General features: G+C 45.3%; 1 protein-coding gene and 1 non-coding gene across 5 annotated transcripts; both read left to right on the top strand.

Moving 5' to 3' along the window:
* Positions 1 to 12,195: 12,195 nt before the first annotated feature.
* On the top strand, positions 12,196 to 20,807 carry LOC106575328 (autophagy-related protein 9A). Of its 4 annotated transcripts, none has more exons than XM_014151808.2 (20): positions 12,196 to 12,386; positions 12,952 to 13,025; positions 13,724 to 13,884; positions 13,987 to 14,030; positions 14,306 to 14,370; positions 14,493 to 14,642; positions 14,841 to 14,982; positions 15,174 to 15,314; positions 15,469 to 15,589; positions 15,699 to 15,874; positions 15,956 to 16,078; positions 16,227 to 16,414; positions 16,494 to 16,647; positions 16,902 to 17,081; positions 17,208 to 17,414; positions 17,597 to 17,817; positions 17,908 to 18,025; positions 18,194 to 18,482; positions 18,586 to 18,728; positions 18,806 to 20,807. In XM_014151808.2, exons 3-20 carry the CDS (start codon positions 13,779 to 13,781, stop codon positions 18,812 to 18,814), a joined length of 2,577 nt encoding a protein of 858 aa, XP_014007283.1. In that variant the 5' UTR covers positions 12,196 to 12,386; positions 12,952 to 13,025; positions 13,724 to 13,778; the 3' UTR covers positions 18,815 to 20,807. The 4 variants fall into 4 exon arrangements, with proteins under 4 accessions (XP_014007283.1, XP_014007285.1, XP_014007284.1 ...); XM_014151809.2 differs by lacking the exon at positions 12,196 to 12,386 and adding an exon at positions 12,434 to 12,792; XM_014151810.2 differs by lacking the exon at positions 12,952 to 13,025 and having other exon boundaries at positions 12,239 to 12,386.
* A 5,939-nt stretch (positions 20,808 to 26,746) lies between these two features.
* Positions 26,747 to 26,819, top strand: trnak-uuu (transfer RNA lysine (anticodon UUU)). The gene has a single exon. It is a non-coding gene; the product is annotated as a tRNA-Lys (tRNA).
* The last annotated feature ends 1,034 nt before the right edge of the window (positions 26,820 to 27,853 follow it).

The following is a 27,853-nucleotide window of genomic DNA, read 5'->3' as shown; positions in this document are numbered from 1 at the left end:
TGCGTCGGTTACCTATTACCCTATTCTAATTACGGACCACTCTTCTCTGTCCATGGTGCTGAAACTCGACAATGTGTGTTTTTGTCAGTATTTGAAGGAGCAGATTGCCTTTTTCCTCGGAGCTAACGACACAGGGGATGTTGACGACTCCACCCTTTGGGAATCTCTGAAGGCTGTGATTAGAGGTTACATTATTTCTTATACATCAGAGAGGAAGAAACGCGCCAATACTAGGCTGAGAGAAATTGAAAGAGAGTTAGTGGAACAGGAGAACGTTTTAGGACGAATTCCTCGAATACAGTCCTTGAGAAGATCACGAAGTTGAAATATGAATACAATACCATCCTTTCAAAACGGGTGGGCTCTTTACTTGCTAGAACGCAACAAAGTTATTTTGAACTGGGTGACAAACCACATAAATTATTAGCAAGACAGCTAAGGCATGTACAGGCATTTAGAGCTATTCACAAAATAAAAGACAAGAAGGGTAAAATAGTAACAGATCCGCGGGATATTAATAAATGCTTTGTGCAGTTTTACTCAGAGCTATATCAATCAAAATGCGACGCAACTGATCCACAAACTATGGAACGCTTTCTCGCTGAATGTGAACTTCCTAAATTAGACAGGGGGGCAGCTGCTGCACTCCATGCTGGGATAACTTTAGAGGAAATGAACACAGCGATAACACAATTTCCAAACAGCAAGGCCCCTGGGCCCGATGGATATGTAATAGAATTATATAAGAAGTACTGCGCCAGTCTAGCTCCACTTATGTTGCGAATGTTTAAACATTCCAAAGAAAATGGCAAACTCCCGCAAATACTGTATGAGGCTACAATAGCACTGATCTTGAAAAAAGATAGCGATTCAATGGAGATGTCGTCTTATCGCCCCGTGTCGTTACTCCCCATAGAAAATAAGGTGTTGACAAAGATATTGGCAAACCGATTGAAAAAATATACTTCTGACATCATACACCCTGACCAGACATGTTTTATGCCGGGCCGACATATATACTACAATTTGAAACGCATTTTCATGTCATGTATCATGATCATAAAGTTGAGACAGTGGTAATAGCTCTTGACGCAGAGAAGGCGTTTGATCAGATTGAGTGGAAGTATATGATGTCGGTTCTGGAGCATTTCGGGTTTGGAAAGGAATGTATTAATTGGATAAGAAGTATTTATGCCCACCCAATGGCGTCCGTGGTAACCAATCAAGAAATGTCGCAGTCTGTTCAAGGGCTGCGGAAAGGGTGCCCTATTTCGGCTGCTCTCTTCGCTATGGCCATGGAACCCCTTGCTACTCGCATTCGGGCATGTGCCGATATAGCTGCTGTTAAAATAAAAGACACGCAGCACAAAATTGCCCTATATGCAGACGATGTTCTTTGTTTTTTATCCAAGCTTAAAACGTCTATTCCCCCTTACTTAACTTGATAAATACATTCGTCTCCTTCTCTGGCTACAAGATAAACTGGCAAAAAAGCGAATTGATGCCAATATCACGGCCTGTGGAAAAGCAATTTCTGCTATCTACCCCATTTAGAACAGTGATGGACAAGTTCACAAGCCTTGGCGTTGTAGTGACAAGAGACCTTGATCAGCTATTGAAAGTGAATTGGGATATGAAAATGTATCAGCTTAAACAAAATATAGATTTTTGGAAAACTCTTCCTATCTCCTTGGTTGGTCGTATAAACGCTATTAAAATGGTTGTCCTACCCAGGTTTCTTTACCTCTTCCAATGTCTACCCAATTTCATACCACAAAGCTATTTTAAGAAACTGGATTCAATAGTAATTGCATTTTTATGGGATAACAAGGCAGCCAGAATTTCAAAGAAGCATTTATGCAAGTACAAGATAGAGGGGGGCTTTGGCCTTCCTCACTTTAAACTGTATTATTGGGCTGCTAATCTGAACATTGTGTCTTTCTGGAGGGAAAGTTTACCTGAGATGTGACAGAATGATATGCCTTCATGGCTTTTGATTGAGAAGGCCTCCTGTCAACATTCCTCACTCCCTGCACTTGTTAATAGTCCACCATATGTGAGAAAAGCCACTTATGACTCTAATCCAGTCATTTGTCATACTCTTAGGATCTGGAAACAGATTAGGCATTTTCTTAACATACCCACTGTATACATTGACAGCCCGATTTGCCTGAATCATGCTTTCCACCCTGCATTGGATGATATGGTGTTTATACATGGATGGTCAGTTAGCTTCATTTCAACAATTACAGGGTAAGTTTAACATGCCAACAACACATTTTTTCAGATACCTCCAAATCAGGAATTTCCTAAGGACACATATCCACAGTATGGCATTAAGCCAAATAATCCTACATTAGATAGCCTGATCCTTGTCAAACCCCATTCAAAAAGGTCGGTCTCTAGACTGTATGATGTGCTACAGGCCCACATAGAGGTATCCACAGACACTATTAAAAGGGCTTGGGAACAAGAACTTGGTTCAGAAATCTCAGATGAGGACTGGATAGAAGCTCTCAGGAATATAAACCACAGTTCAGTGAATGCCAGATGGTCTTGAGGAGGGCCGACCGGGCTCTCCTCCAGGTACAATGACAGTGGCGGACAAACATTTGAGCAGAAGGTATGCCGACCTCTTCTTCCTGTTCGGGAAAGAGCGGGGGCTGATACCCCAGGGAACACTCAAATGGCGATTTGGGAAGGGTGTTGGGGGTGTATTCCACCCACACTAGCTGCTGGCTCCTGGTGGGGTTGGTGGAGACCAGGCAGCACAGAGTAGTCTCGAGGTCCTTGTTGGTTCGCTCCGACTGGCCGTTGGACTGGGTGGAACCTGGAGGACAGGCTGGTCGACGATCCAATGAGGGTGCAGAACGCCTTCCAGAACCGGGACGAGAACTGAGGACCTCGGTCGGAGACCATGTCCACGGGCAGTCCATGGATCCGGAAGATGTGCTGCACCATGAGCTGGGTGACCAAAAGCGTTGTCGCACAATAGCCAGGGTCTGACAGGAGCCTGGGTGACAGGCAAGTCTGGAGGAGTGGGCACACTCCAAGACCACGCGTCAGGCACAAACAGCCGGTTATCTGGACCCCCCACCCCCCCGGGGTTCGGCTGGGAACGTTGCGCATCCCGAACCTGCTTCCCTATTCCCCAGCTGAGTGCCGTCTCCAGGCACGAGGTGGGAAGGATGGTCTCAGGTTCTGGGGTAGTAGTCGTGGGGCTATAGCGGCATGACAGCGCAGCACAGCACCCACTCCAACATCAGAAGCATCAGCCTCCACCACAAACTGGCGGGGCGGGTCAGGATGAACCAAGATGGGAGCTGTGGTGAAGCGGTGTTTGAGATCCCAGAACACCTGATCAGCAGCTGGAGACCATGTGAATGGAACCTTGGGAGAGGTGAGTGCAGACAGGGGGGAAGCCACGGTGCTGTAGCCCCGGATAAAGCAGCGATACAAGTTGGCGAAGCCCAGAAACCACTGCAGCTGGACTCTGGACGTGGGCTAGGGCCAATCCACCACCGCTCCCACCTTCCCGGGATCCATCTGTACGCTCGCTGCAGCAATGATGTAACCCAGAAAGAGAATAGTGGAGCGATGGAATTCGCACTTCTCAGCTTTTACAAAAAGCTGGTTCTCCAGGAGGCATTGGAGAACCTGTCGGACGTGGAGCATGTGTTCTTGGGTGGAGCGGGAGAAGACGAGGATGTCTTCGAGGTAGACGAAGACGAACCGGTTCAACGTGCCGCGGAGAACATCATTAACCAGAGCCTGGAACACAGCAGGGGCGTTGGTAATGCCAAAGGGGTATGACCAGGTACTCGTAGTGGCCGCTGGCCGTGTTGAAGGCAGTCTTCCACTTGTCCCCCTCCCGTATCCACACCAGGTGGTAGGCGTTCCGTAGGTCCAGTTTGGAGAACACGGTGGCCCCCTGGAGCGGCTCGAAGGCTGAGTAGATGAGAGGTAGCGGTTCTTCACCGTGATGTCATTGAGACCTCGGTAGTCAATGCACGGATGCACGGAGGGGGAGGCAGAAGGACGGATGAACCCAGCAGCTAGGGAGTCCACAATATAGGTCTCCATAGCCTTGGTCTCCAGACCCGACAGAGAGTACAGTCATCCCCGGGGTGGAGTGGTGCCTTGGAGAAGATCAATCCCACAGTCATAGGGTCGGTGCGGCGGCAGCAAAGTGGCCCGGGCCTTCCTGAACACCTCCCGGAGGTCCTGATACTCCACAGGAATGGCGGAAAGACGTCCCGGAACAGGCTGCGCTGACTTCAGGCAGTGGGCGTGGCAGAATGGGCTCCAGCCCATGATGGCACCGGCAGACCAGTCAATGAGGGAGTTGTGTCACTGGAGCCAGGAGAACCCCAACACCACGGGAACCTGAGGAGACTTAATGAGTAGGAACTGGATCGTCTCTCTGTGGTTCCCTGACATACGTAGGTTGATGGGGTTGGTATTGTGGGTGACCCGGTCAATGGAGCGCCCGTCCAGTGCTCTAATGTCCATGGGAATGGAGAGGGGCTGAGTGGGGATATCCAGCTCGGAAGCCAGGGTAGAGTCCATAAAGCTCTCATCAGCCCCAAAGTCGATGAGTACCCGGAGAGATTTTGACTGGTTCCCCCAAAGCAACATGCCATGAAAAAGAATGTGAGTAAGGGGAGAGGAAATGTTCTCCGTATGGCCCACCAGAGTACTCGCTCCTACCGGTGAGCCTGGTCTTTTAGTGGACAGGTGGAGACGAAATGACCAGTAGTCCCGCAATACAGGCAACTCTTATTGTGAAGCCTGTATAGCCGTTCAGCAGGAGACAGTCTAGCTCTGCCTAGTTGCATGGGCTCGGGAAGAGTTGCATCGTCAGTCTTCAGAGGCTCTCGTGGGAACTCGTGTAGCCTTGGGTTCTCTTGGCAACGGAGCCGTCGGGAACTTCCGAGATACCCCGGGGGCGAAGTGGAACCAACTCTCCTGTCCTTCCTTCGGTCCCGTAGTTGTCCATCGACCCGAATGATCAAGGCAATGAGCGAGTTGAGATCCACCGACAGTTCCTGGGCTGCAAGCTCATCCTTAACTTCCTCCGGGACTCCGTGTAGGAACGTGTCGAACAGCGCTTCCGGGTTCCAAGCACTCTCAGCTGCCGACGTGCGGAAATCCACTGTGTAGTCTGCCACACTACGGGAGTCTTGGCGTAGCTGGAGCAGCTTGCGAGCAGCCTCTCACACGGACAACGGAGCAGGAAAACAGGCAGGAGCAGGGAAACAAACTCTGGTAGGTTTTACCAACAAAACGAACTGGCCACAGACAAAGGTATAAATACACAGGGGATAATGGGGAAGATGGGCGACACCTGGAGGGGGGTGGAGACAATCACAAAGACAGGTGAAACATATCAGGGTGTGACACGAAGGACTGCAGCCAAGATGCAGGGGCAGCAGCATAGCAGGGTGGAAGAGGAGGAGAGTGAAGAAGAGAGTGAAGAGAAAGGACAGTGAAGCGTAAAAGGGTTAGTGCACTACTGTAGCTTTTTTCCCCTCACTTATTCACTAGGTTTAAAGTGCATATTCGGGTTATTTTGTTACTTTTATCAGCTATAGGCTAGTATTTACTATTTCTGTGCATAACAAAGCTAATGGAATTGTGTAAGGCAGCTAGCTTTTTGTGTTCTAAAAGGGACAAGAATATAATTAAAGTATCTCCTAAGCAACTTGTATAGCAACTTTAAGTCTTTGGAAGTTGTAAATATTTTCTTAATGTGAATGAATATTTGATACATCTTGATGGAAGTAGTTACACATTTTGTTTTTTGTTTTTTGCTCAATGCTTGTGCTTTTTCAAAGAAATAAATACAAAGTTTAAAAGATAATTAATTTCTTTCATGACGAAGATGCAATCAGCCAATTGGGCTTCAGTCAGAGAACAGATTAATATAACATTATGCTAGTTTATTTTATTCCAGTGAAGTTGTATTTCCTGGTTGCTCTGATCTTGAGTCAAACATGTTCTTATACTGTCTCCTCAGCTTCCGCTCTCTCCTAGAAACAAACTCCAGATAAAGTTACAATGATCATGAAAGGATAAGCTTCAGCCCTTCATCCTTGATATGACAGTTGTATGTGTAACAGTAAATTGATCTTCCCCCCACACACAACACTGACCTTCATCCCACCTCTGCCCACCATTCATTATTTCATTACCCCCTGACTCAAACATCGAGGCCAGAAAATGTATTTCACTAACCCATCCCCCCACTATCACACAAACACATTACTCAAAACCCCCTGACACAAAGCTACTTGAATACTGTATAGTGTTTGCATTTATATGTATACTGTTATGCATGTTTTAGTGCATCTGCATGAGTATGTGTGTTAGTCTGGTTCTTTAACGTCTGCTCTGGTCTTGCAGGGAGGGGGAGGGAAGGGGAGAGGGTATTTAGGGGAATACAGTAGGAGAAGGGGGGGGGGGGCGATCGAATTAAGAATCCCATGAGAGATTACTTCATCCTGGATACCCCCTATCACCACTTGGGACTCCCCCCCACAACACACACACGCACACCAATGACGGCATGTCTTCTGACTAAATTATCTGGCGTGGCGACCTCCTGGCTCCCTACAGACAGAGAGGTAATTTAATCAGCTATATCCCCTACAGCCGCGCATGCACACGTGCTCACACACACACACTGACACAGCTTAGTTAGCCAAGTCAGCCCATACATCTGCAACCAATAATGACAGTGAAACTGTACAAAAGCTCTCAGAGTGGGGCAGCATACTGCTGAGATGGACTTGATTAGGCAAGTTGATTTCACCTGTTGACATGCTCATGCAATCACACACCTGTCACTAATTATCAGGACTGCCCTGATTGGCTCATTCACACTTCTAGTTTGTATTTAAAGCTTGTCAAGCCATTTTTCAGTTTATTTCCAGTTGTGTGTCCTAGTTAAGAGTCATTTTTCTTTTCTCTATATTCATTATTTGAGCTGTATTGGTTTAATAGGTTTATCCTTGTCACCTTTTATGTTGTGTAAAAATTTACATTTATTTACCGGAGTGCTGTCTTATTTCTGTTCTTTGGATTATATACGAAGATCCAGGACCCAATTTAAGTTTCTATAAGGTGGAGTGGAGCCCTTTTATCTTTTCATGTTATGTAACCTGCTTTTGACATCTCCTTTTGTTACAGAACCACACACACACCAACCTTTACCATGTCCAACCGCCAGTCCTAAATAAATAGGTGAACTTTGGCAATGTCTCTGCCGTCTGTTTGCTCTCTGACTGGAGCAGAGTACCCCTGGTGACATCTATCCCACTCCAATTCGCAAACCGCCCCAAAAGATCCACAGTGACTGTACATACATATCCCAACCAGAAGCCATGGATTACAGGCAACAGCCGCATCGAGCTAAAGGCTAGAGCTGATGCTTTCAAGGAGCGGGAGACGAATCCGGACGCTTATAAGAAATCCTGCTATGCCCTCAGACAAACTATCAAACAACAAAGCGTCAATACAGGATTAAGATTGAATCCTACTACACCGGCTCTGATGCTCGTCGGATGTGGCAGGGCTTGAAAACTATTACGGACTACAAAGAGAAACCCAAACGCAAGCTGCCCAGTGACGTGAGCCTACCAGACGAGCGAAATGCCTTTTATGCTCGCTTCGAGGCAAGCAACACTGAAGCATGCATGAGAGCACCAGCTGTTCTGGATGATTGTGTGATCACGCTCTCCATAGCCGATGTGAGCAAGACCTTTCAACAGGTCGACATTCACAAAGCCGCGGGGCCAGACGGATTACCAGGACATGTACTCAAAGCATGCTCAGACCAACTGGCAAGTGTCTTCACTGACATTTTCAAACTCTCCCTGACCGAGTCTGTAATACCTACATGTTTCAAACAGACCACCATAATCCCTGTGCCCAAGAAAGCGAAGGTAACCTGCCTAAATGGTTACCGCCCCGTAGCACTCACGTCGGTTAGCCATGAAGTGCTTTGAAAGGTTGATCATGGCTCACATAGACACCATCATGCCGGAAACCCTAGACCCACTCCAATTCGCATACCGCCCCAACAGATCCACAGATGATGCAATCTCTATTGCATTCCACACTGCCCTTTCCCACCTGGACAAAAGGAACACCAACGTAAGAATGCTGTTCATTGACTACAGCTCAGTGTTAAACACCATAGTGCCCTCCAAGCTCATCACTAAACTAAGGAACCTGGGACTAAACACCTCCCTCTGCAACTGGATCCTGGTCTTCCTGATGGGATCCTGGTCTTCCTGATGCGCCGCCACCAGGTGTTGCGGGTAGACAACAAATCCCTCACACTGACCCTCAACACTGGGGCCCCTCAGGGGTGCGCGCTTAGTCCCCTCCTGTACTCCTTGTTCACCCACGACTGCGTGGCTGCACACAACTCCAACACCATCAAGTTTGCCGACGACACAACGGTGGTAGGCCTGATCACCGACAACGATGAGATGGCCTACAGGGAGGTCAGAGATCTGGCAGTGTGGTGCCAGGACAACCACCTCTCTCTCAACGTCAGCAAGACAAATTAGCTGATCACCGAGCACTTTAAGTCTCTCGGTGTCCACATCACTAAGGAATTATCATGGTGCGCACACACCAACACAGTCGTGAAGAGGGCACGTCAATACCTCTTCCCTCTCAGGAGGCTGAAAAGATTTGGCATGGGCAGCTGCACCATTGAGAGCATCTTGAGTGGCTGCATCACCGCTTGGTATAGCAACTGCTTGGCATCTGACCGCAAGGCCTTACAGAGGGTAGTGTGTACGGCCCAGTACATCACTGGGGCCAAGCTCCCTGCCATCTAGGACCTCTATACCAGGCGGCGTCGGAGGAAGGCCCTAAAAATTGTCAGACTCCAGCCACCCAAGTCCTACTGTTCTCTGCTACCATACGGCAAGCGGTACCGATACACCAAGTCTGGAACCAACAGGACTCTTAACTGCTTCTACCCCCAAGTCATAACACTGCTAAATAGTTTGTTTAACAGTTACCTGGACTATCTTCATTGACTCTTTTTGCACTAACTCTTTTGACTCATAACCGACGCTGCTGTTACTATTTATTATCTTTCCTGTCTAGTCACTTTACCCCTACCTATATGTACATATTTACCTCAATTACCTCGTACCCCTACACATCGACTCGGTACTGGTACCCCATGCATATAGCCAAGTTATCGTTACTCATTGTGTGTTATTTTGTTCTATATTTTTCTGTCTGCATTACTGGGAGGAGCCCGTAACGAAGCATCTCACTGTTAGTCTACAGCTGTTGTTTACAAAGCATGTGTTAAATAAAATGTGATTTGATCCAACCAGTTACCGATCTTGGGTTGGTTGGCCTATTTTTCAGAAACATACTGTTAATTTGTCAGTACACTGCATTTAAGGTTGTTTTACACACTGAGGGCTGTGTTATGGACAGAAGGTGTTGCCCATAGGACTGTTGCCATATCATCATATTAGCATCTCAGTATCAACTAGCGGTTGTTGTCAGAATAGATGTGTGTGTGTCGTGGCCAAAAGTTTTGAGAATGACACAAATATAACATTTCACAAAGTCTGCTGCCTCGGTTTGTATGATGGGAATTTGCATATGCTCCAGAATGTTATGAAGAGTGATCAGATGAATTGTAATTAATTGCAAAGTCCCTCTTTGCCATGCAAATGAACTGAATCCCCCAAAAACATTTCCACTGCATTTCAGCCCTGCCATAAAAAGACCAGCTGACATCATGTCAGTGATTCTCTTGTTAACACAGGTGTGAGCGTTGACGAGGACAAGGCTGGAGATCACTCAGTCATGCTGATTGAGTTCGAATAACAGACTGGAAGCTTCAAAAGCAGGGTGGTGCTTGGAATCATTGTTCTTCCTCTGTCCAACCATGGTTACCTGCAAGGAAACACGTGCCGTCATCATTGCTTTGCACAAAAAGGGCTTCACAGCCAGGATATTGCTGCCAGTAAGATTGCACCTAAATCAACCATTTATCGGGTCATCAAAAACTTCAAGGAGAGCGGTTCAATTGTTTAGAAGAAGGCTTTCAGGGCGCCCAAGACAGTCCAGCAAGTGCCAGGACCATCTCCTAAAGTTGATTCAGCTGTGAGATTGGGGCACCACCAGTACAGAGCTTGCTCAGGAATGGCAGCAGGCAGGTGTGAGTGCATCTGCACGCACAGTGAGGCGAAGACTTTTGGAGGATGGCCTGGTGTCAAGAAGGGCAGCAAAGAAGCCACTTCTCTCCAGGAAAAACATCAGGGACAGACTGATATTCTGCAAAAGGTACAGGGATTGGACTGCTGAGGACTGGGGTAAAGTCATTTTCTCTGATGAATCCCCTTTCCGATTGTTTGGGGCATCCAGAAAAAAGCTTGTCCGGAGAAGACAAGGTGAGCGCTACCATCAGTCCTGTGTCATGCCAACAGTAAAGCATCCTGAAACCATTCATGTGTGGGGTTTCTTCTCAGCCAAGGGAGTGGGTTCACTCACAATTTTGCCTAAGAACACAGCCATGAATAAAGAATGGTACCAACACATCCTCCGAGAACAACTTCTCCCAACCATCCAGGAACAGTTTGGTGACAAACTGCATGATGGAGCACCTTGCCATAAGGCAAAAGTGATAACTAAGTGGCTCGGGGAACAAAACATTGATATTTTGGGTCCATGGCCAGGAAACTCCCCAGACCTTAATCCCATTGAGAACTTGTCAATCCTCAAGAGGCGGGTAGACAAACAAAACCCCACAAATTCTGACAAACTCCAAGCATTGATTATGCAAGAATGGGCTGCCATCAGTCAGGATGTGGCCCAGAAGTTAATTGACAGCATGCCAGGGCGGATTGCAGAGGTCTTGAAAAAGAAGGGTCAACACTGCAAATATTGACTCTCTGCATCAACTTCATGTAATTGTCAATAAAAGCCTTTGACACTTATGCAATGCTTGTAATTATACTTCAGTATTCCATAGTAACATCTGACAAAAATATCTAAAGACACTGAAGCAGCAAACTTTGTGGAAATTAATATTTGTGTCATTCTCAAAACTTTTGGCCACGACTGTACACTCCTAGAAAAAAGGGTTCTTCGGCAAGTCCCTATAAGACGACCCTTTTTGGTTCCAGGTAGAACTCTTTTCGGTTCCATGTGAAGGGTTCTACATGGACCTCAAAAGGGTTCTACCTGATTCCTAAAGGGTTCTTCTACCTGGAACCAAAAGGGACAGCTGAAGAACCCTTTTAGGTTCTAGATAACACTTTTATTTCTTAAGAGTGTAGTGTTTCTGTCATGGACAGACTTTATCAGATTATCCCAAATGAATCCTAATCCTAATCGCACCAGATGTAAAAGCCCTACTCACTATAATGATTAGATTACACAAGCCTGCGAACACACGCAAACAAAGACAGACAGAGAAAGGGGGTAGAGGGTGAGACAGAGAGCGAGGTGGGGACAATGAAAGGATGAAACAGATGGCCAAGTAATGTTCTTACATATTCAACACACAGGTGTCCATCAGAGTTAACAGACACACTGAACAAAAGGCCAGCTGTCACTCCAGCGGCCCAGTCACATTATGAATATTCTCATCCACACACTCCACAATGTCTATATGGCTTGTTTGAGAACAAACAACTTGGTTAATAGCAGATACATGTAATTGTGAGTCTAATCAACTTCATCATTACTGTAAGCCAATGTAACTTCAAACTTTAGCAATAGGTTGGGTTTCAGTGTAGCAGCACCCCGAATGTGTCAATGTTGTTGTAATACCATACATATCCACTAAGGGGCGGTAAAACACCATTAATTGAATTTTCTGGCGCGCCCATGGATAACATATAGACTTTCATTAAAAATGACTGTACCATCAATTCATCATTGACGTTTTCTCGTCGTCAGGAATGACATGTAGTCTAGATACTTTTGCGTTTTAGATGACGATATTTGAGATTACTTTATATTTAATTCAAAACATGGAGGAATATCATAATTGACCATTGACCAAAACCTGCATGTCATAAACCCTGTACGCGCTCAAAGGGCGTGTCATGAAAGCTGAAGCAGGAGCTTTGGGAGTCCGCCTCTTTGGGAGTCCGCCTCTTGTCTATGACTGGCTGTTTTCTTCCCCGTTTGGGAAAAACACTCTTCTGATTGGCTAAACCAGGTATCCATCAGACATGACAGGCATTGATGTACATACAGTGTTTCAGAAATGAAACCAAATTTCGCCTCTGACTCAAAAAGAAACAAGAAAACAAAGCCTAGACGTCTTCTATAAACAAGGGCTCGGCAATTCTCATTGACGATCAGTTCGCCTGCCGTTGACGGCAAAGGTAGGCTGCGACCCGATAACATTTTCAACAGACTATTAGTCTCGTCTAGTGCAGTAAAATATAGAGCTAAATCCTTGTGATGTTTTTGTAGATCTGTCATAAACATGCAGCTTTCTTCAACAATAGCATTCTGACAATATCCTGAGAAGCAAATGATCTTGACGGTTTCGGTTCTTCCTAGTGTAACCGATGTGAAATGGCTAGTTTGTTAGCGGTGGTGCGCGCTAATAGCGTTTCAATCGGTGACTTCACTCGCTCTGAGACTTGCGTTGCAAGGGCCGCGGCTTTTGTGGCGCGATGGGTAACGATGCTTCGTGGGGTGTCAGTTGTTGATGTGTGCAAGGGTCCCTGGTTCGAGCCCGGGTTGGGGCGAAGAGAGGGACGGAACCTACACTGTTACACAAGGGTAGCACATCTCTGCCTACACTTTTCCGGGCTGCCTAACTAACGTTACACAGTTTGTGTATTTTTTTAAAATCATGGCTATATCGTAAGCAGTGGGATCGGCTTATCGTTACAATTTCATAATATTATAATTGTAATGTTCCATGTTCTCTTTCTGTAGGGTGAAATGTAAGCGGCAATTCCCTGACGTGTAATGATCCTGGAATGGAGCTAATCAATGCTTGGTCAACAAAGGTGGGCTATTTTCTTGTATGTAGGCCTAAATACGTGTAGCCGAATCATTTTCCAGGTAAACTATTTGCAGAAGACTTGAAGATGCAACGATATTTCCACTTACATGTAGATTATAACATAGGAGGAGGCTGCGTGTTCCTCGTCATAGTCGCCTTTCAAAAGGCCAGCAGCACCAGGAACGTTTATTGTTTATAAGTTAAATCCACGCTGCGCACGTCGGTCAAAAAGCGTGTATAGACTTGGTTTTTGTTGCTCACAAATTGTCACATGAGTAAAATCAGAGCCGTAGGCTCTATGTAAAACAGTAGGATATTTGTAGGCTATAATGTGGTTTAAAACGCTCTCTGTCTCTATATCCGTGGTTGTGAGTCACAGAGCAGATTTCGCAACACTGTCAGTTGTGTCAGTTGTCTGTCTGTCTGTCTGTCTGTCGTGTCTTTCAAGCTTTGCCACATCCATGTTCCAGTGATGGGTGGAGCACAGGTGTGATATGGCTTCTTCACATGTTTGGCTTCCTTTCCACCCCTCCTCTCCTTTATCTACTTTCATGTGAGGAGCTGGATAGGTGAAAGTCTGGAAGAGGTTCCCTTTGTTTCTCAATCCAGTGCAGATGAGGGAAGAGAAAGATGCATGGTTTTGTGGATTTATGGCACTGATCTCTCTCTCTCTCCCTCTCCCACCCTTTCTGTGGTCCACAGGTCCAATCGGTAGCTAGGGACTTGATTGCTGGGGGTAACTGAAGCTGTGGTTACCATGGCGGCACACTTTGACACAGAGTACCAGCGCCTAGAGGCTTCATACAGCGACTCTCCACCCGGAGAGGAGAACCTGCTGGTGCACATACCTGACGGAAACAAGTGTAAAGTTCTTAAGTAGATACACACACACACACACACACACACACACACACACACACACACACACACTCTAACCTGTTTTTGTTATTGACTGTTCTCTGCAGCCCCGTGGCACCACATAGAGAACCTGGACCTGTTCTTCCAGAGGATATCCTTTTACCCCTCTGTGTCTCTGTACTCCCGGATCATTCACTACTACAACTACCCCGGGGGTTATTTTAAGACCGGGATGGTCAACACCTTCCGGGAGAAGAATAGAATCAGGTGTGTAAGAGCAGGGCTGGAATAAAAGCCTGCACGCCCTGTAGCTCTCCAGGAGGAGGAATGTTGAGCTGGTGAGTTAATACTATAGCCGACTAGACTTTAATTATGAGAGGACACATGCTACTTCTATGTCATCATTTGATCCTTGACCCCTGGCACGTCTATAACCTGCACCAGAAGAATGGCTTCACCTGTATGCTGCTGGGAGAGGTCTTTGAGCTGGTGTAAGTACACTGTGTGTGTGTGTGTCTTCTATGTGGTCCATGTCGGTGTCCTGAGGGGTCGTTTTTAACTTTCCTCTCTCTCTCTCTCTCTTTCCTCTTTCCCCGTTTCTCCCCCTCTGTAGCCAGTTGCTGTTTGTAGTAGGGTTCACAGTCTTCTTGGCTAACTGTGTGGACTATGACATTCTGTTCGCTAACAAGTTTGTCAACCACACCGACTCGTCCAAAGTCACGCTGCCTGACGCCTTCCTGCCTGTGGACGTCTGCAGCGCAAGGTAAGGCTTATAAACACTTCATAAATGTTTTATAAATGCATTATAAACACTTTATTAACACATCTTTTGCACTCAAGTTAATAATGAATGCTGGAAAATGTCCTTACTGCTTTTTGTTTCCCCACCGGTATCCGTGACAACCTGCTTGATGTTTTCCCGCCAGTATCCATGACAACCTGCTTGTTGTTTTCCCGCCAGTATCCGTGCCAACGTGACAGTGATGTTTGTGTTGATGATATCTGGAGTGTTCTGGCTGCATCGCCTCATCAAGTTCATCTACAACGTCTGCTGCTACTGGGAGATACGCTCCTTCTACACCAACGCACTCAAGATGAGCATGGTGAGTGTGTGTGTGTGTGTGTGTGTGTGTGTGTGTGTGTGTGTGTGTGTGTGCCTGTCTGCGTGTCTTCAACCTACTGGTTTAACTACTGATCTTCACCCCTCCTCTCTTCCCCCCTTCTCCTCTCGCTTTTCCTCCTCCCCTCCCACTCTCATCCTCCTTGTCTCCCCCTTCTCCTCCACCCACTCTAGGCAGAGCTGCCATACTTCACATGGCAGGAGGTTCAGGCCCGGATCGTTGAGATCCAGAAGGAACACCAGATCTGTATCCACAAGAAAGAACTCACAGAACTGGACATATACCACCGTATCCTGCGCTTCAAAAACTACATGGTGTGTGTGTGTGTGTGTGAGTGTGTGCGCACTCACGTGGGTTTGTGCTCGTGTCAGAGTACATCTTCTTTACCATTCCTCGCTTGTACCCCTGCTACTGAACCACCTGTCAATCAAAAACAACACCACCTAAACCCCTTTCTTCTTCCTCCAGGTTGCCATGGTAAATAAGTCCCTCCTTCCTGTGCGTTTCCACCCGCCACTGCTCGGGGAGAGTGTGTTTTACACCCGCGGCCTCAAGTACAACTTTGAACTCATCCTCTTCTGGGGGCCAGGTTGGTGTGTGTGTTTTGGAGTTTGTGCTCGGTACACTTTGTTTGGTACACTTTTCACCTCTCTCTCTGTCTCTCTCTCTGTCTCTCTCTCTCTCACCCCCCTTCCCAGGCTCTCTGTTTGAGAGTGAGTGGAGTTTGAAGCCGCAGTATAAGAGAGGTGGTAACAGGCTGGAGCTGGCAGACAAACTGGCATCACGTATACTGTGGATCGGCATCGCCAACCTCTTACTCTGTCCTGTAGTACTGGTCTGGCAAATACTGTATGCCTTCTTCAGCTATACAGAGGTAGGGACACACACACACACACCGCTGTGCTCCGTTATGGAGGCGTAGCAGATGCTGTAAAGCTAATTTCTTTGTGTGTAGGTGATAAAGCGTGAGCCAGGTAGTTTGGGAGCGAGGTGTTGGTCTCTGTACGGTCGATGTTACCTTCGCCACTTCAATGAGCTGGACCACGAACTGATGTCACGGCTCAGCAAGGGCTACAAAGTAGGACTGAACACACACACACACACACACACACATAGAAGGTGTGTAAGGTAATTATTGTGATATTGATGAACTGATTCTTGTCTGTTGCTGTCAGTGGTGGCTAAAATGTCCGATTTTCTTCACTTCCGTGCGTGTCCTCCTCCAGGCGTCCTCTAGGTATATGAACTGCTTCCTGTCCCCGTTGCTGACGGTGGTGGCTAAGAACGTGGCGTTTTTTGCTGGCTCCCTATTGGCTGTCCTCATTGCTCTGACCATCTACGACGAAGATGTCCTCGCCGTGGAACACGTCCTGTCATCCATCACCCTGCTGGGAGTGTGTATCACTGTCTGCAGGTGTGTGTGTGTGTCTGTCTGTGTGTTAAGTTATTTGAAGGGTTCAGGACATTCTTTCACATTCTCCCTCTCTCCTCAGGTCTTTTATCCCAGATAAACACCTGGTTTACTGTGCAGAGCAGCTGCTCAGGGTGATCCTGGCTCACATCCACTACATGCCAGACCACTGGCAGGGCAACGCCCATCGCTACGAGACACGAGGCCAGTTCTCACAGCTCTTCCAGTACAAGGCTGTGAGTAGCGCTATAGTCATAACCTTTTCCACTGTTTTTCGAAAGCAGGAACTTATGAATCATTTCTGAAGCACATGGCATATTCTTCTCTACCTGGCCAGAGCCTGTATTCACAAAGCATCTCAGATTAGAAGTGCTGGTCTAGGATCAGTGTTCCCTTTTTAAGGTCGCAATGAAGATGATTATATGTACAGGAGGGGGACCTGATCCTAGATCAGCATTCAGGTGTTTTAACTTTTCCTCTGGCTGTTCAGGTGTTTATCCTAGAGGAGCTGATCAGCCCCCTGGTGACTCCCTTCATCCTGATCTTCAGTCTGAGGAGGAAGTCTCTGGAGATCATTGACTTCTTCAGGAACTTCACCGTGGAGGTGGTAGGGGTGGGAGACACCTGCTCCTTCGCTCAGATGGACATCAGACAGCACGGACACCCTGCGGTGAGACTCACACACGACTGATACGTACACACACACACAGATGAGCAATGCATAAATAGTGACTCTCTTTCCCGTCCCTAACTCCTTCCTTCTCTCCTTTCTCTTACTTCCTCTCCCTCCCTCCAGTGGATGTCTGAGGGGAAGACAGAGGCATCTATTTACCAACAGGCGGAGGATGGGAAGACTGAGCTGTCCCTGATGCATTTTGCCATCACCAACCCCCAGTGGCAGCCCCCCACCGAGACCACTCACTTCATCAGCCAGCTGAAGGAGAGAGTACAGAGAGAGGCTACAGGAGACAGACACACTCTCACCTCTCTGTCAGAGTCAGAGGTAGGGAGACAGACAGACATGCCAATACATACATTGACACTTCGATTTTGATCTCAAGTTTAACATTGTATACATTTCTGAGTTTTTTGTTTACACTGATATTTAAGGTAAAAATCTAATTCTCTGTCTCTCTGTGTGTGTGTGTGTGTGTGTGTGTCTCTCTCTATCGCTCGCTCTCTCAGCCAAGGAGTCTGATAGCTAACTTCCTGGCAGGTCCCCCCTCATTGGCCTCTCTTCATCTGGGGCGGGACGGCTCCTTGACCAATCACGGGGCGGTGGGTGTTAGCGACGGGGCGTCCGCCTTGCGCTCCCTCTCAGTCAGCAGCATGAGGGGCAGCTGTAGCTCCACCCATAGGTCAGCTGGACACGCCTCTTCTGCAAGTAGAGCCATGGCGGGATCAAGGTAAAGCCCACACTCCTCCCACAACTAATCAAGCAATCTATCAACTAACTGTCAATCAACAAACTCTCTTTCTCTCCCCCTCCCCACCAGTACTGATGCTCGAACTGCTAGTTCAGGCAGTAGTGTGTGGGAAGGTCAACTGACAAGTCTCGTCCTATCAGAATACGCCTCCACGGAGATGAGCATCCACGCACTCTATATACATGAGGTCTGTCTGTGTCTGGATGGATGGTTTTAAAAATGTTGCAATAAAGAGCATCAAAAGTCAATTTGTCTCTCCCCCTTCCCTCCCCTCTCTCTCCCCCTCTTCTCCCCTCCCTCCTTCCTCTCCCCTCGCTCCCACTTCCTCTCTCCCCCTCTCCCTCCCTCTATGTAGCTCCATAAGCAGCAGTCTGGAGGGGAGTTGTCCCGGCACACCTGGCACAGGCAGGACAGTGACGACAGTAGTGACAGTGTCACCGAGGAGGGGGGTTCAGGGGGAGGGAACCCTAACCCCCGAAACCCCATCCCCCGCTCACACACCTTTCCTATCTCCACCTCTATCTCCACCCCTGGCCCTATCCCCAGCTCTAACTCGGGCCCTAACCCTGACCGAGGTACCACCCCGGGACAGGAAGTGGCACCACTCCAGAGCAACAGCCAGCGTCGCTACGGGGGGAACACGGGTAACCATGACAAACATGAAAAATGATTCCCTAACATGTAATGATATTGAAGATGACTGATATGGATCATACTGATATCACTCTGTGTGTGTCACTCCTCCAGACTCTGTCGGCCCGGGGGCCAGAGTGGTGAGGTCGGCGCGTGTGCCCATGGGGGGTTGGGCAGAGGAGGGACGGGGAGGCCGAGACCCCGACACTGTACCCGAGGAGGGCTCAGAGGACGACATGCCTCCCAACATACACAAGGTGTTTACAAAATCACACACACACAGGTCTTGTGTCTGTGTATGGGGTTCCATATCATTGTTTCCCTCTCTCCTCAGGTGACGTAACTGACCAGAGAGACCCCGCCCCCCTCCGCAAACACATCACACATCCTCATCCTACCAGAGAAGAACTTCCTGCTCATCTGTGAACTTTCGACCATGGCTTCACCTTTGACCCCAGATGGACAGACCTGTGGGATAGCAGCATGCCGTGTTATTCACTCTGGGCTAGAGAAAAACAATCGAGTAACAGTGTGAAGACTACAAGGACTTCTTCTTGACACCCTCTGTGGATGACACTTCAGCCAATCAAGTGACGGTGGTTGATGACTTCATCATAACTGACAGCATGGAACCCGTAGCATATTTATCGGCTTTTTATAGCTGCCTCCTAGACACTAATCTAAGGTCAGCTTTATGGTTTGTCACCATAATGGTTAAGGTTAGGATTTAGGGAGGGTAAACTGATCATAGATCTGTGCCTAAGGGCAACTTCTATCCAGAGATTACTTTTTCTTGCATTCGTTTACAAATCACGTGTGGGTGTAAACTGCCATTAATGTACCTTTTTAAAGATAACATTTAGTAATGACAAGTTTGTACTTATATTTATTGCACTTTCAGAGAAAAATCATTTTCTCGTGTATATGGGATATGACAGGAGAGCGGACTTCCACCAAAGTATGACTGCACGGGCACGAGGAATCCTCTTGGGTTTGGGTGGTAGATTGGATGATAGTGTTGTACAAAGACCTCATAGACATGAAGCAGGCACTAAACCGATATACACCGTGTGCATAGACATACTGGTATAATTCAAATCAGGACATTGGACTATTCTAAGTATATCATTGAGGTGTAGATAGTTACTAAACACATCATAGTTATTGTTTTTGTGTCATAAATTAAAGAAAGTAAACTTACCGGGCTGATTGGAACATCAGCCTCTTCAGTGCCATATTTATGCGCTTAAAGCGGCAATCCGACAGTTGAAATGATAACAAAGCACCTCCACCACTGTTTCAGTAAAAGGTTGAAGGATGGGGCTGGAGAAATGTAACCACACTCAAATCCATAGACGGAGCTGTGGATGCAAGGACTTACCATCCATTCCATTTTAACCACGTTTTGAGGCTATACAGTGTTTGTTTACATTTACAAATGTATATTTTGGCTTCTGATGGGGTATGACAGTGGAACTAAGCTCATGGGGCATTTCTAAGTTATACTCCAAGAATCAATGGGTTTATATCCAAAATGGATATAAGTCCAAAAATGGAAATAGTAACTGCAGATTGCCCCTTTAAGCACAACCATCTCATAACTATACAGCAATGAATCTTCAATCAACACTGGATAGATTAGTCAGCATCAGGCCGACTGCATGTTTTTTTCTGCCCAACTGTCTGGTGGAAAAAAGAGAATGCACTTTAATGACTTTTGTTGAATCCAAAGGATGTCACTTATCAGTATATTGATTTTGATAATTTCATATTTGTATGACTTTATTTTAACCAGGGCTTGTGCCACCTTCAGAGAGTTGAGGTTGAGATGCATGGTGATTTACAGGTGTTTGTTTTTGTGGTTCACACTGACTCTGGACTCACAAGTAGACTAGCCTGGTCCCAGATCTGTTTAAGTGCTGTATAACCAGCCCCCATATGGTCGACCATGCAGCACTAACAGATCTGGGACCAGGATAAAGATCACAGATGCTTCCAATAGATAGTCAGAGACTCTACAGCTGGGTATTCATTTCCAGAAGGCAAGGTCTGCAGCGCTGCTCGCTTTATTGATTGATATATTCATGTAATTGAGTGGCCAGCCAGAGACTCCAATCTGAATCAGACCCTGGATAAAAATAGAAGGCAGACCTGGAGGAATGGATTTGAATAATGTAAAGTGTCTCCTGGGACACAGTGGTACAAGTTTAACAACGAGGTAGTAGGACGCCTGAGCTGACACATATAGCCTATCTGTTTTTGTTTTTATAGATTGTCCTGTAAATTGCCATTTTGTACAGTTGTAAATCATCAATAAAATGTATTTAATAACTTTATGAAATTCAAGTTTTGTAAGTATGATATACACATAGTATACACCGTCCAATGAAATGCTTACTTATAATAAAATCGAAGAATACGAACATAAAGTAAATGGCTCAGTAGAATAGAATAAACATTTTAGCAGTTTTTTTGGAGGAGGTATTCAATGAAAACAGAAACGTTAGAAAGTTAGGGAAAAAGTCCCTGTCAATGGGGCAAAATGCCCCACAAAGATGAATGTGTTAAAATCAATTGTATATGTTTAATTGTGGCATTTTTTTTGTAATTGACTCTTAAAAGCTAAAGTCTAGGTATCTTATTTTAATTAAATAAATCAAATATCGGAAAAGAAAATGGCATTGCACATCTCACTATTAATATCCTCACAATAACCAGGTTTCCATCCAACCTTTTTATGCTAGTAAAGTACATAAATGTCATGACAGGCCTGATTGAAACAACATTTTCCAGTTAACTTACCAAATGTCGACAAAATAAAATAGGCTAGACAAGGTGAGATCTTTTTATATTTTTCGGTAAAATGAATTATGCAAAAAATTTCGGTGGAAACCCTTTAATTCGCAAATATTGATATAATAGGCATGATATTTAAGTAAACTTGGAGTCACGCGATGACATGTGTGGTCCTCCCACTACGACTCATCGGGCAGGCATGCAGTTAATTTAAGTTAAGGATTAAATAAATTATGATGAACTTCACAGGGTAGTGAAAAGTGCAAGGTGATGAGATTGATGCTCCTTTCTAAAATATTGAGGATCTTATTCTGGTGAGATGATAATCGATGCTTGGCTGCCGTTTGACAAATAAAAATAATCTTGCTCTTTTGTCCATAATAAAAATATCATCATGTAATCATGTAAGCCAGGGCTGGGAAACTCCAGTCCTTGGGGGCCGATAGTGGTATCACACTTTCCCCCATCTCTAGCAAACACAGCTGATTAACTAATTGCATTCTAAACTGAAGATCATGATTAGGTGATTATTGGAGTCAGGTGTGTTAGCTGGGGCTAAAGCAAAAGTGTGACACCAATCAATTTTTTGTATTTTTTTAATTTCACTTTTATTTAACCAGGTTTACAACTGCGACTCTCATTTACAACTGCGACCTGGCCAAGATAAAGCAAAGCAGTACGACAAAAACAACAACACAGAGTTACACACGGGATAAACAAACGTACAGTCAAAGTCTATGTACAGTGTGTGCAAATGTAGTAAGATTAGGTAAGTAAGGCAATAAATTGGCCATAGAGGCGAAATAATTACAATTTAGCATTAACACTGGAGTGATAGATGTGCAGATAACGATGTGCAAGTAGGGATACTGGGGGTGCAAAAGAGCAAAAAATAACAAATAAATAATATGGGGATGAGGTAGTTGGGTGTGCTATTTATAGATGGGCTGTGTACAGGTACAGTGATCGGTAAGCTGCTCTGACAGCTGATGCTTAAAGTTAGAGAGGGAGATATGTATCCAGCTTCAGTGATTTTTGAAATTCGTTCCAGTCATTGGCAGCAGAGAACTGGAAGGAAAGGCGGCCAAAAGAGGTGTTGGCTTTGGGGATGACCAGTGAAATATACCTGCTGGATTGCGTGCTACGGGTGGGTGCTGCTATGGTGACCAGTGAGCTGAGATAAGGCAGGGCTTTACCTAGCAAAGACTTATAGATGGCCTGGGGCCAGTTGGTTTGGCGACGAATATGTAACGAGGGCCAGCCAACGAGAGCATACAGGTCGCAGTGGTGGGTAGTATATGGGGCTTTGGTGACAAAACGGATGGCACTGTGATAGACTACATCCAATTTGCTGAATAGAGTGTTGGAGGCTATTTTGTAAATAACATCGCCGAGGTCAAGAATCGGTAGGATAGTCAGTTTTACGAAGGTATGTTTGGCAACATGAGTGAAGATGGCTTTGTTGCGAAATAGGAAGCCGATTCGAAATATAATTTTGGATTGGAGATACTTATTTTGAGTCTGGAAGGAGAGTTTACAGTCTAACCAGACACCTAGGTATTTGTAGTTGTCCACATATTCTATGTCAGAACCGTCCAGAGTAGTGATGCTAGTCGGGCAGGCGGGTGCGGGCAGGCCACGGAAGGAGTGTTGTATGGCATTGAAGCTCATTTGGAGGTTTGTTAACAAAGTATCCAAAGAAGGGCCAGATGTATACAGAATGGTGTTGTTTGCGTAGAGGTGGATCAGAGAATCACCAGCAGCAAGAGCGACATCATTGATATATACAGAGAAAAGAGTCGGCCCGAGAATTGAACCCTGTGGCACCCCCATAGAGACTGCCAGTGGTCCGGACAACAGGCCCTCTGATTTGACACACTGAACTCTGTCTGAGAAGTAGTTAGTGAACCAGGAGAGACAGTCATTTGAGAAACCAAGGCTATTGAGTCTGTCGATAAGAATGCGGTGATTGACAGAGTCGAAAGCCTTAGCCAGGTCGATGAATACGGCTGCATAGTACTGTCTTTTATCGATGGAGGTTATGATATCATTTAGGACCTTGAGCGTGGCTGAGGTGCACCCATTACCAGCTTGGAAACCAGATTGCATAGTGGAGTAGGTATGGTGGGATTCGAAATGGTCAGTGATCTGTTTGTTAACTTGGCTTTCGAAGATTTTAGAAAGGTAGGGCAGGATGGATATAGAGTTGAAGTCGAAAGTTTACATACACCCTAGCCAAATATACTTAAACTCAGTTTTTCACAATGCCTGACATATAATCCTAGTAAAAATTCCCTGTCTTAAGTCAGTTAGGATCACCACTTAATTTAAAGAATGTGAAATGTCAGAATAATAGTAGAGAGAATTATTTATTTCAGCTTATATTTCTTTCATCGCATTCCCAGTGGGTCATAAGTTTACATACACCCAATTAGTATTTGGTAGCATTGCCTTTAAATTGTTTAACTTAAGCCATTTTGTCCTTAAGCCATTTTGCCACAACTTTGGAAGCATGCTTGGGGTCATTGTCCATTTGGAAGACCCATTTGTGACCAAGCTTTAACTTCCTGACTGATGTCTTGAGATGTTGCTTCAATATATCCACATCATTTCCCATCCTCATGATGCCATCTATTTTATGAGGTGCACCAGTCCCTCATGCACCAAAGCACCCCCACAACATGATGCTGCCACCCCCGTGCTTCACGGTTGGGATGGTGTTCTTCGGCTTGTAAGCCTCCCCCTTTTTCCTCCAAATATAACGATGGTCATTATGGCCAAACAGTTCTATTTTTGTTTCATCAAACCAGAGGACATTTCTCCAAATAGTACGATCTTTGTCCCCATGTGTAGTTGCAAACTGTAGTCTGGCTTTTTTATTGCGGTTTTGGAGCAGTGGCTTCTTCCTTGCAGAGCGTCCTTTCAGGTTATGTCGATATAGGACTTGTTTTACTGTGGATATAGATACTTTTGTACCTGTTTCCTCCAGCATCTTCACAAGGTCCTTTGCTGTTGTTCTGGGGTTGATTTGCACTTTTCTCACCAAAGTACGCTCATCTCTAAGAGACAGAACGCGTCTCCTTCCTGAGCGGTATGACGGCTGCGTGGTCCCATGGTGTTTTTACTTGCGTACTATTGTTTGTACAGATGAACGTGGTACCTTCAGGCATTTGGAAATTGCTCCCAAGGATGAACCAGACTTGTGCTACAATTTATTTCTGAGGTCTTGGCTGATTTCTTTTGATTTTCCCATGATGTCAAGCAAAGAGGCACTGAGTTTGAAGGTAGGCCTTGAAATACATCCACAGGTACACCTTCAATTGACTCAAATTATGTCAATTAGCCTATCAGAAGCTTCTAAAGCCATGACATAATTTTCTGGAATTTTCCAAGCGTGTATGTAGTGTATGTAAACTTCTGACCCACTGCAATTGTGATACAGATAATTATAAGTGAAATAATCTGTCTATAAACAATTGTTGGAAAAATTACTTGTGTCATGCACAAAGTAGAAGTCCTAACTGACTTGCCAAAACTCTAGTTTGTTAACAAGAAATATGTGGAGTGGTTGAAAAATGAGTTTTAATGACTCCAACCTAAGTGTATGTAAACTTCCGACTTCAACTGTAGGTCTATAACAGTTTGGGTCTAGAGTGTCTCCCCCTTTGAAGAGGGGGATGACCGCGACAGCTTTCCAATCTTTGGGGATCTCAGACGATACGAAAGAGAGGTTTAACAGGCTAGTAATAGGGGTTGCAACAATTTCGGAGGATAATTTTAGAAACAGAGGGTCCAGATTGTCTAGCCCAGCTGCTTTGTAGGGATCCAGATTTTGCAGCTCTTTCAGAACATCACTGTCTGGATTTGGGTGAAGGAGAAGCGGGGGGTGCAGAGCTGTTCGCCGGGGTAGGGGTAGCCAGGTGAAAAGCATGGCCAGCCGTAGAAAAATGCTTTTTGAAATTATCGATTATTTTAGATTTATCTGTGGTGACAGTGTTTCCTAGCCTCAGTGCAGCTGGGAGGAGGTGCTCTTATTCTCCATGGACTTTACAGTGCCCCAAAAGGACTGGAGTTGCCCATCCCTGATGTAGGCTGTATATGTGCTCTAGCTAACAGCGCGCTGATAGCACTGTTGCCTAGAGCAGGGTTTCCCAAACTGATCCTGGGCCCCCCCCGGGTGCAGGTTTTGTTTTTTCCCCTAGCACTACACAGCTGATTCAAATAATCATAGCTTGATGACGAGTTGGTTATTTGAATCAGCAGTACCGTGAGTGCTTTGAGAAAAAAAAAACGCGCACCCAGGGGAGGCCCTAGGACAGAGTTTGGGAAACCCTGCGCACATGCCAATACCAGTGTGAGAAAAACATCAGTAGAATTGAAAATGCGATGGAAGCCCATTTAATTTGTGTTTGTTATTCGGTACATGGCAATTTAACCGCAAAAGGTATTTTATGTGCACAATGTCATCATGCATAACCTTTTATCTGCAACAAGTCAATATGATGGAAACACATCTCTGGTGGGAAAATGCTGGTGGGAATATTCACATGAAAATCTATCACCAAATTGGATGGAAACCTATTTTATGATGAGGTTTTGACGTATGGCCCATCTTTATATTTTCACCATTCCTGTCCAAGTAATCCTAAAATATCTCAAAATTGATTGTGTAACTCAAATAAGTTACTTATAGATGATTTGGAAATGATTTGGTAAATGCTAATATATACAGTAGGTACCATTGACTTGCATCGATTGTCTTGGGGGCATTTTGCCCCAAACATACTCACTTAAAATAAAAAAACAGATAAAAAAGATTATCTCTAATCAAGTGGACTATTTATATTTAGGCTCCCCTACTGGTATATATAAAAAGGTACATAACTTTTTCTAAATGACAAAATATTTGAACAATGCACCTCAAAATCGTTTTGTTTGAGTGACTTAAAAGTTGAGATGAGACAGATGGCATTTTTAGTTGAGCAACACTAGTGGCATCCAGGGAAAGTGTCGAACACTTTTGGGAGACATAAAGTGGTTTGTGTGAGAATTACAGAAGCGGGCGTTTAACCCCAAGCCACCCTAATACAGGAAGGCACAATTTATAGTCCAATATTTACAAGTGTTTTGGGGAAGGTGGGATTGGGGTGCAAGTGTCTAAATTGAACAGTATTTAGCAATCATAATAAAAGTCTGATATCGATATAGTGTTTACCGGTTAATCTATCGTCAACAACTTTCCCTTCTTCACAAGTATCCCACAAAACAATTGACCAGTCAAGACTACACCACCAGGTGGCAGGCTACTCCCACTCAACAATGACTCCTGTCCTGTCCCACACATCAGTGTCAACATTGACTCCTGTCCCGCTCATCAAAGTGCTAAAAGGAGCAGGCAGTTCCAGTATTTGTGTCCGTTATAATTTCTGAGAGTTTCTATCGTTGGTTATGATATATAATGGCAGTTCACTTTATAAGAGCCCGGATAGCTCAGTCGGTAGAGCATCAGACTTTTAATCTGAGGGTCCAGGGTTCAAGTCCCTGTTCGGGCGATACCATTTTCTCTCCAGGGGTGTTAGAATCGTATAACCAATGAAGGTGGTTCAATTACGCAAATCACGTGCCGTACAATTTTCCAACATCCCTGTTTGGGCGACACCATTTTCTTTCCAGGGGTGTGCATTGGAAAAAAAGAGATGTAATTCGTCCTCGGCTCTAAAATGTATACATTTGTTGATACATACTTTTGCATACTTTAAATATGAAGAACATCCCATACCAATGGGGTTTTAAGGGGTTTCTTGTCAGATGAACGACAAGTAACGTTAGTAGGCCAATGGCTGACCTCGTGTTGGGACTATGATTCTGAGTCGGCTATGCTCGGTTAAGCGATCTGCTATTACACACGGATAATAAGCGGATACATCATATAGTAGCCAATATATTTTTTTGTATGTACAAGAAATTAATTCATGAACTGAGTTGCAGGCCTAGACAAGGACTCAGTCTTGAATGCAGGGGGAAAACAGCACAGCTGGCTTGTGCATATTTGCCCATTTTTATTTAGGCTCACAATCTGTTTTTTCCCCAAGGAGTTTTCTATTTTACTAGAGACCTTATTCTAATATGAATCTTTCTGATCATATTGACAGATTGGCCTTGGATAGAGAAGGCGAGTATAGGCTGGTTGTGTAGCCTACGGCATTAGCAACTCACGCTCAAGGCGGTAATGGTAAGCCATGCAGTTTTCATGTTTTGTGGCCCAGTACTGCACGGTTGAAATCTGCATTGCATTGACCATCCATTCCGTCCTTACTTCATGTGCGCCCTCTGTTGCCACTGGGGTTCACTGCAAGTTTTACTTGAATGGGAGTGGAACGTCTATTTTAGGTCACGGCTAGAAGGGTTCCAGCTTTTGTCAAATTAACTTCAGATTTCACTTTTTGTAGCGGGTTAGGACAATTTAGTCAGCAGGTTAGGATAATTAATGTAGCAGGTTATGATAATTAGGTTAAGGTTAAGAAAAGGGTTAGGGTTAGCTAAAATACAAAACTAAACTTTTTTACTTAATTTGACAAAAGATGTC

This window comes from Salmo salar, chromosome ssa17 (assembly GCF_905237065.1).
Source record: "Salmo salar chromosome ssa17, Ssal_v3.1, whole genome shotgun sequence".
Lineage (NCBI taxonomy): Eukaryota > Metazoa > Chordata > Actinopteri > Salmoniformes > Salmonidae > Salmo > Salmo salar.
Note: the sequence above shows the minus strand (reverse complement) of the source record. Positions and strands in the feature narration are given on the sequence as shown.

Bases quoted from the DNA above. Each gene is read 5' to 3' on its own strand.
- LOC106575328 (XM_014151808.2), top strand. From the start codon at position 13,779: ATGGCGGCACACTTTGACACAGAGTACCAGCGCCTAGAGGCTTCATAC. The intron at 15,875-15,955 runs GTAGGGACACAC...CTTTGTGTGTAG, and splicing joins CCTTCTTCAGCTATACAGAG to GTGATAAAGCGTGAGCCAGG. The intron at 17,415-17,596 runs GTAGGGAGACAG...TCGCTCTCTCAG, and splicing joins CCTCTCTGTCAGAGTCAGAG to CCAAGGAGTCTGATAGCTAA.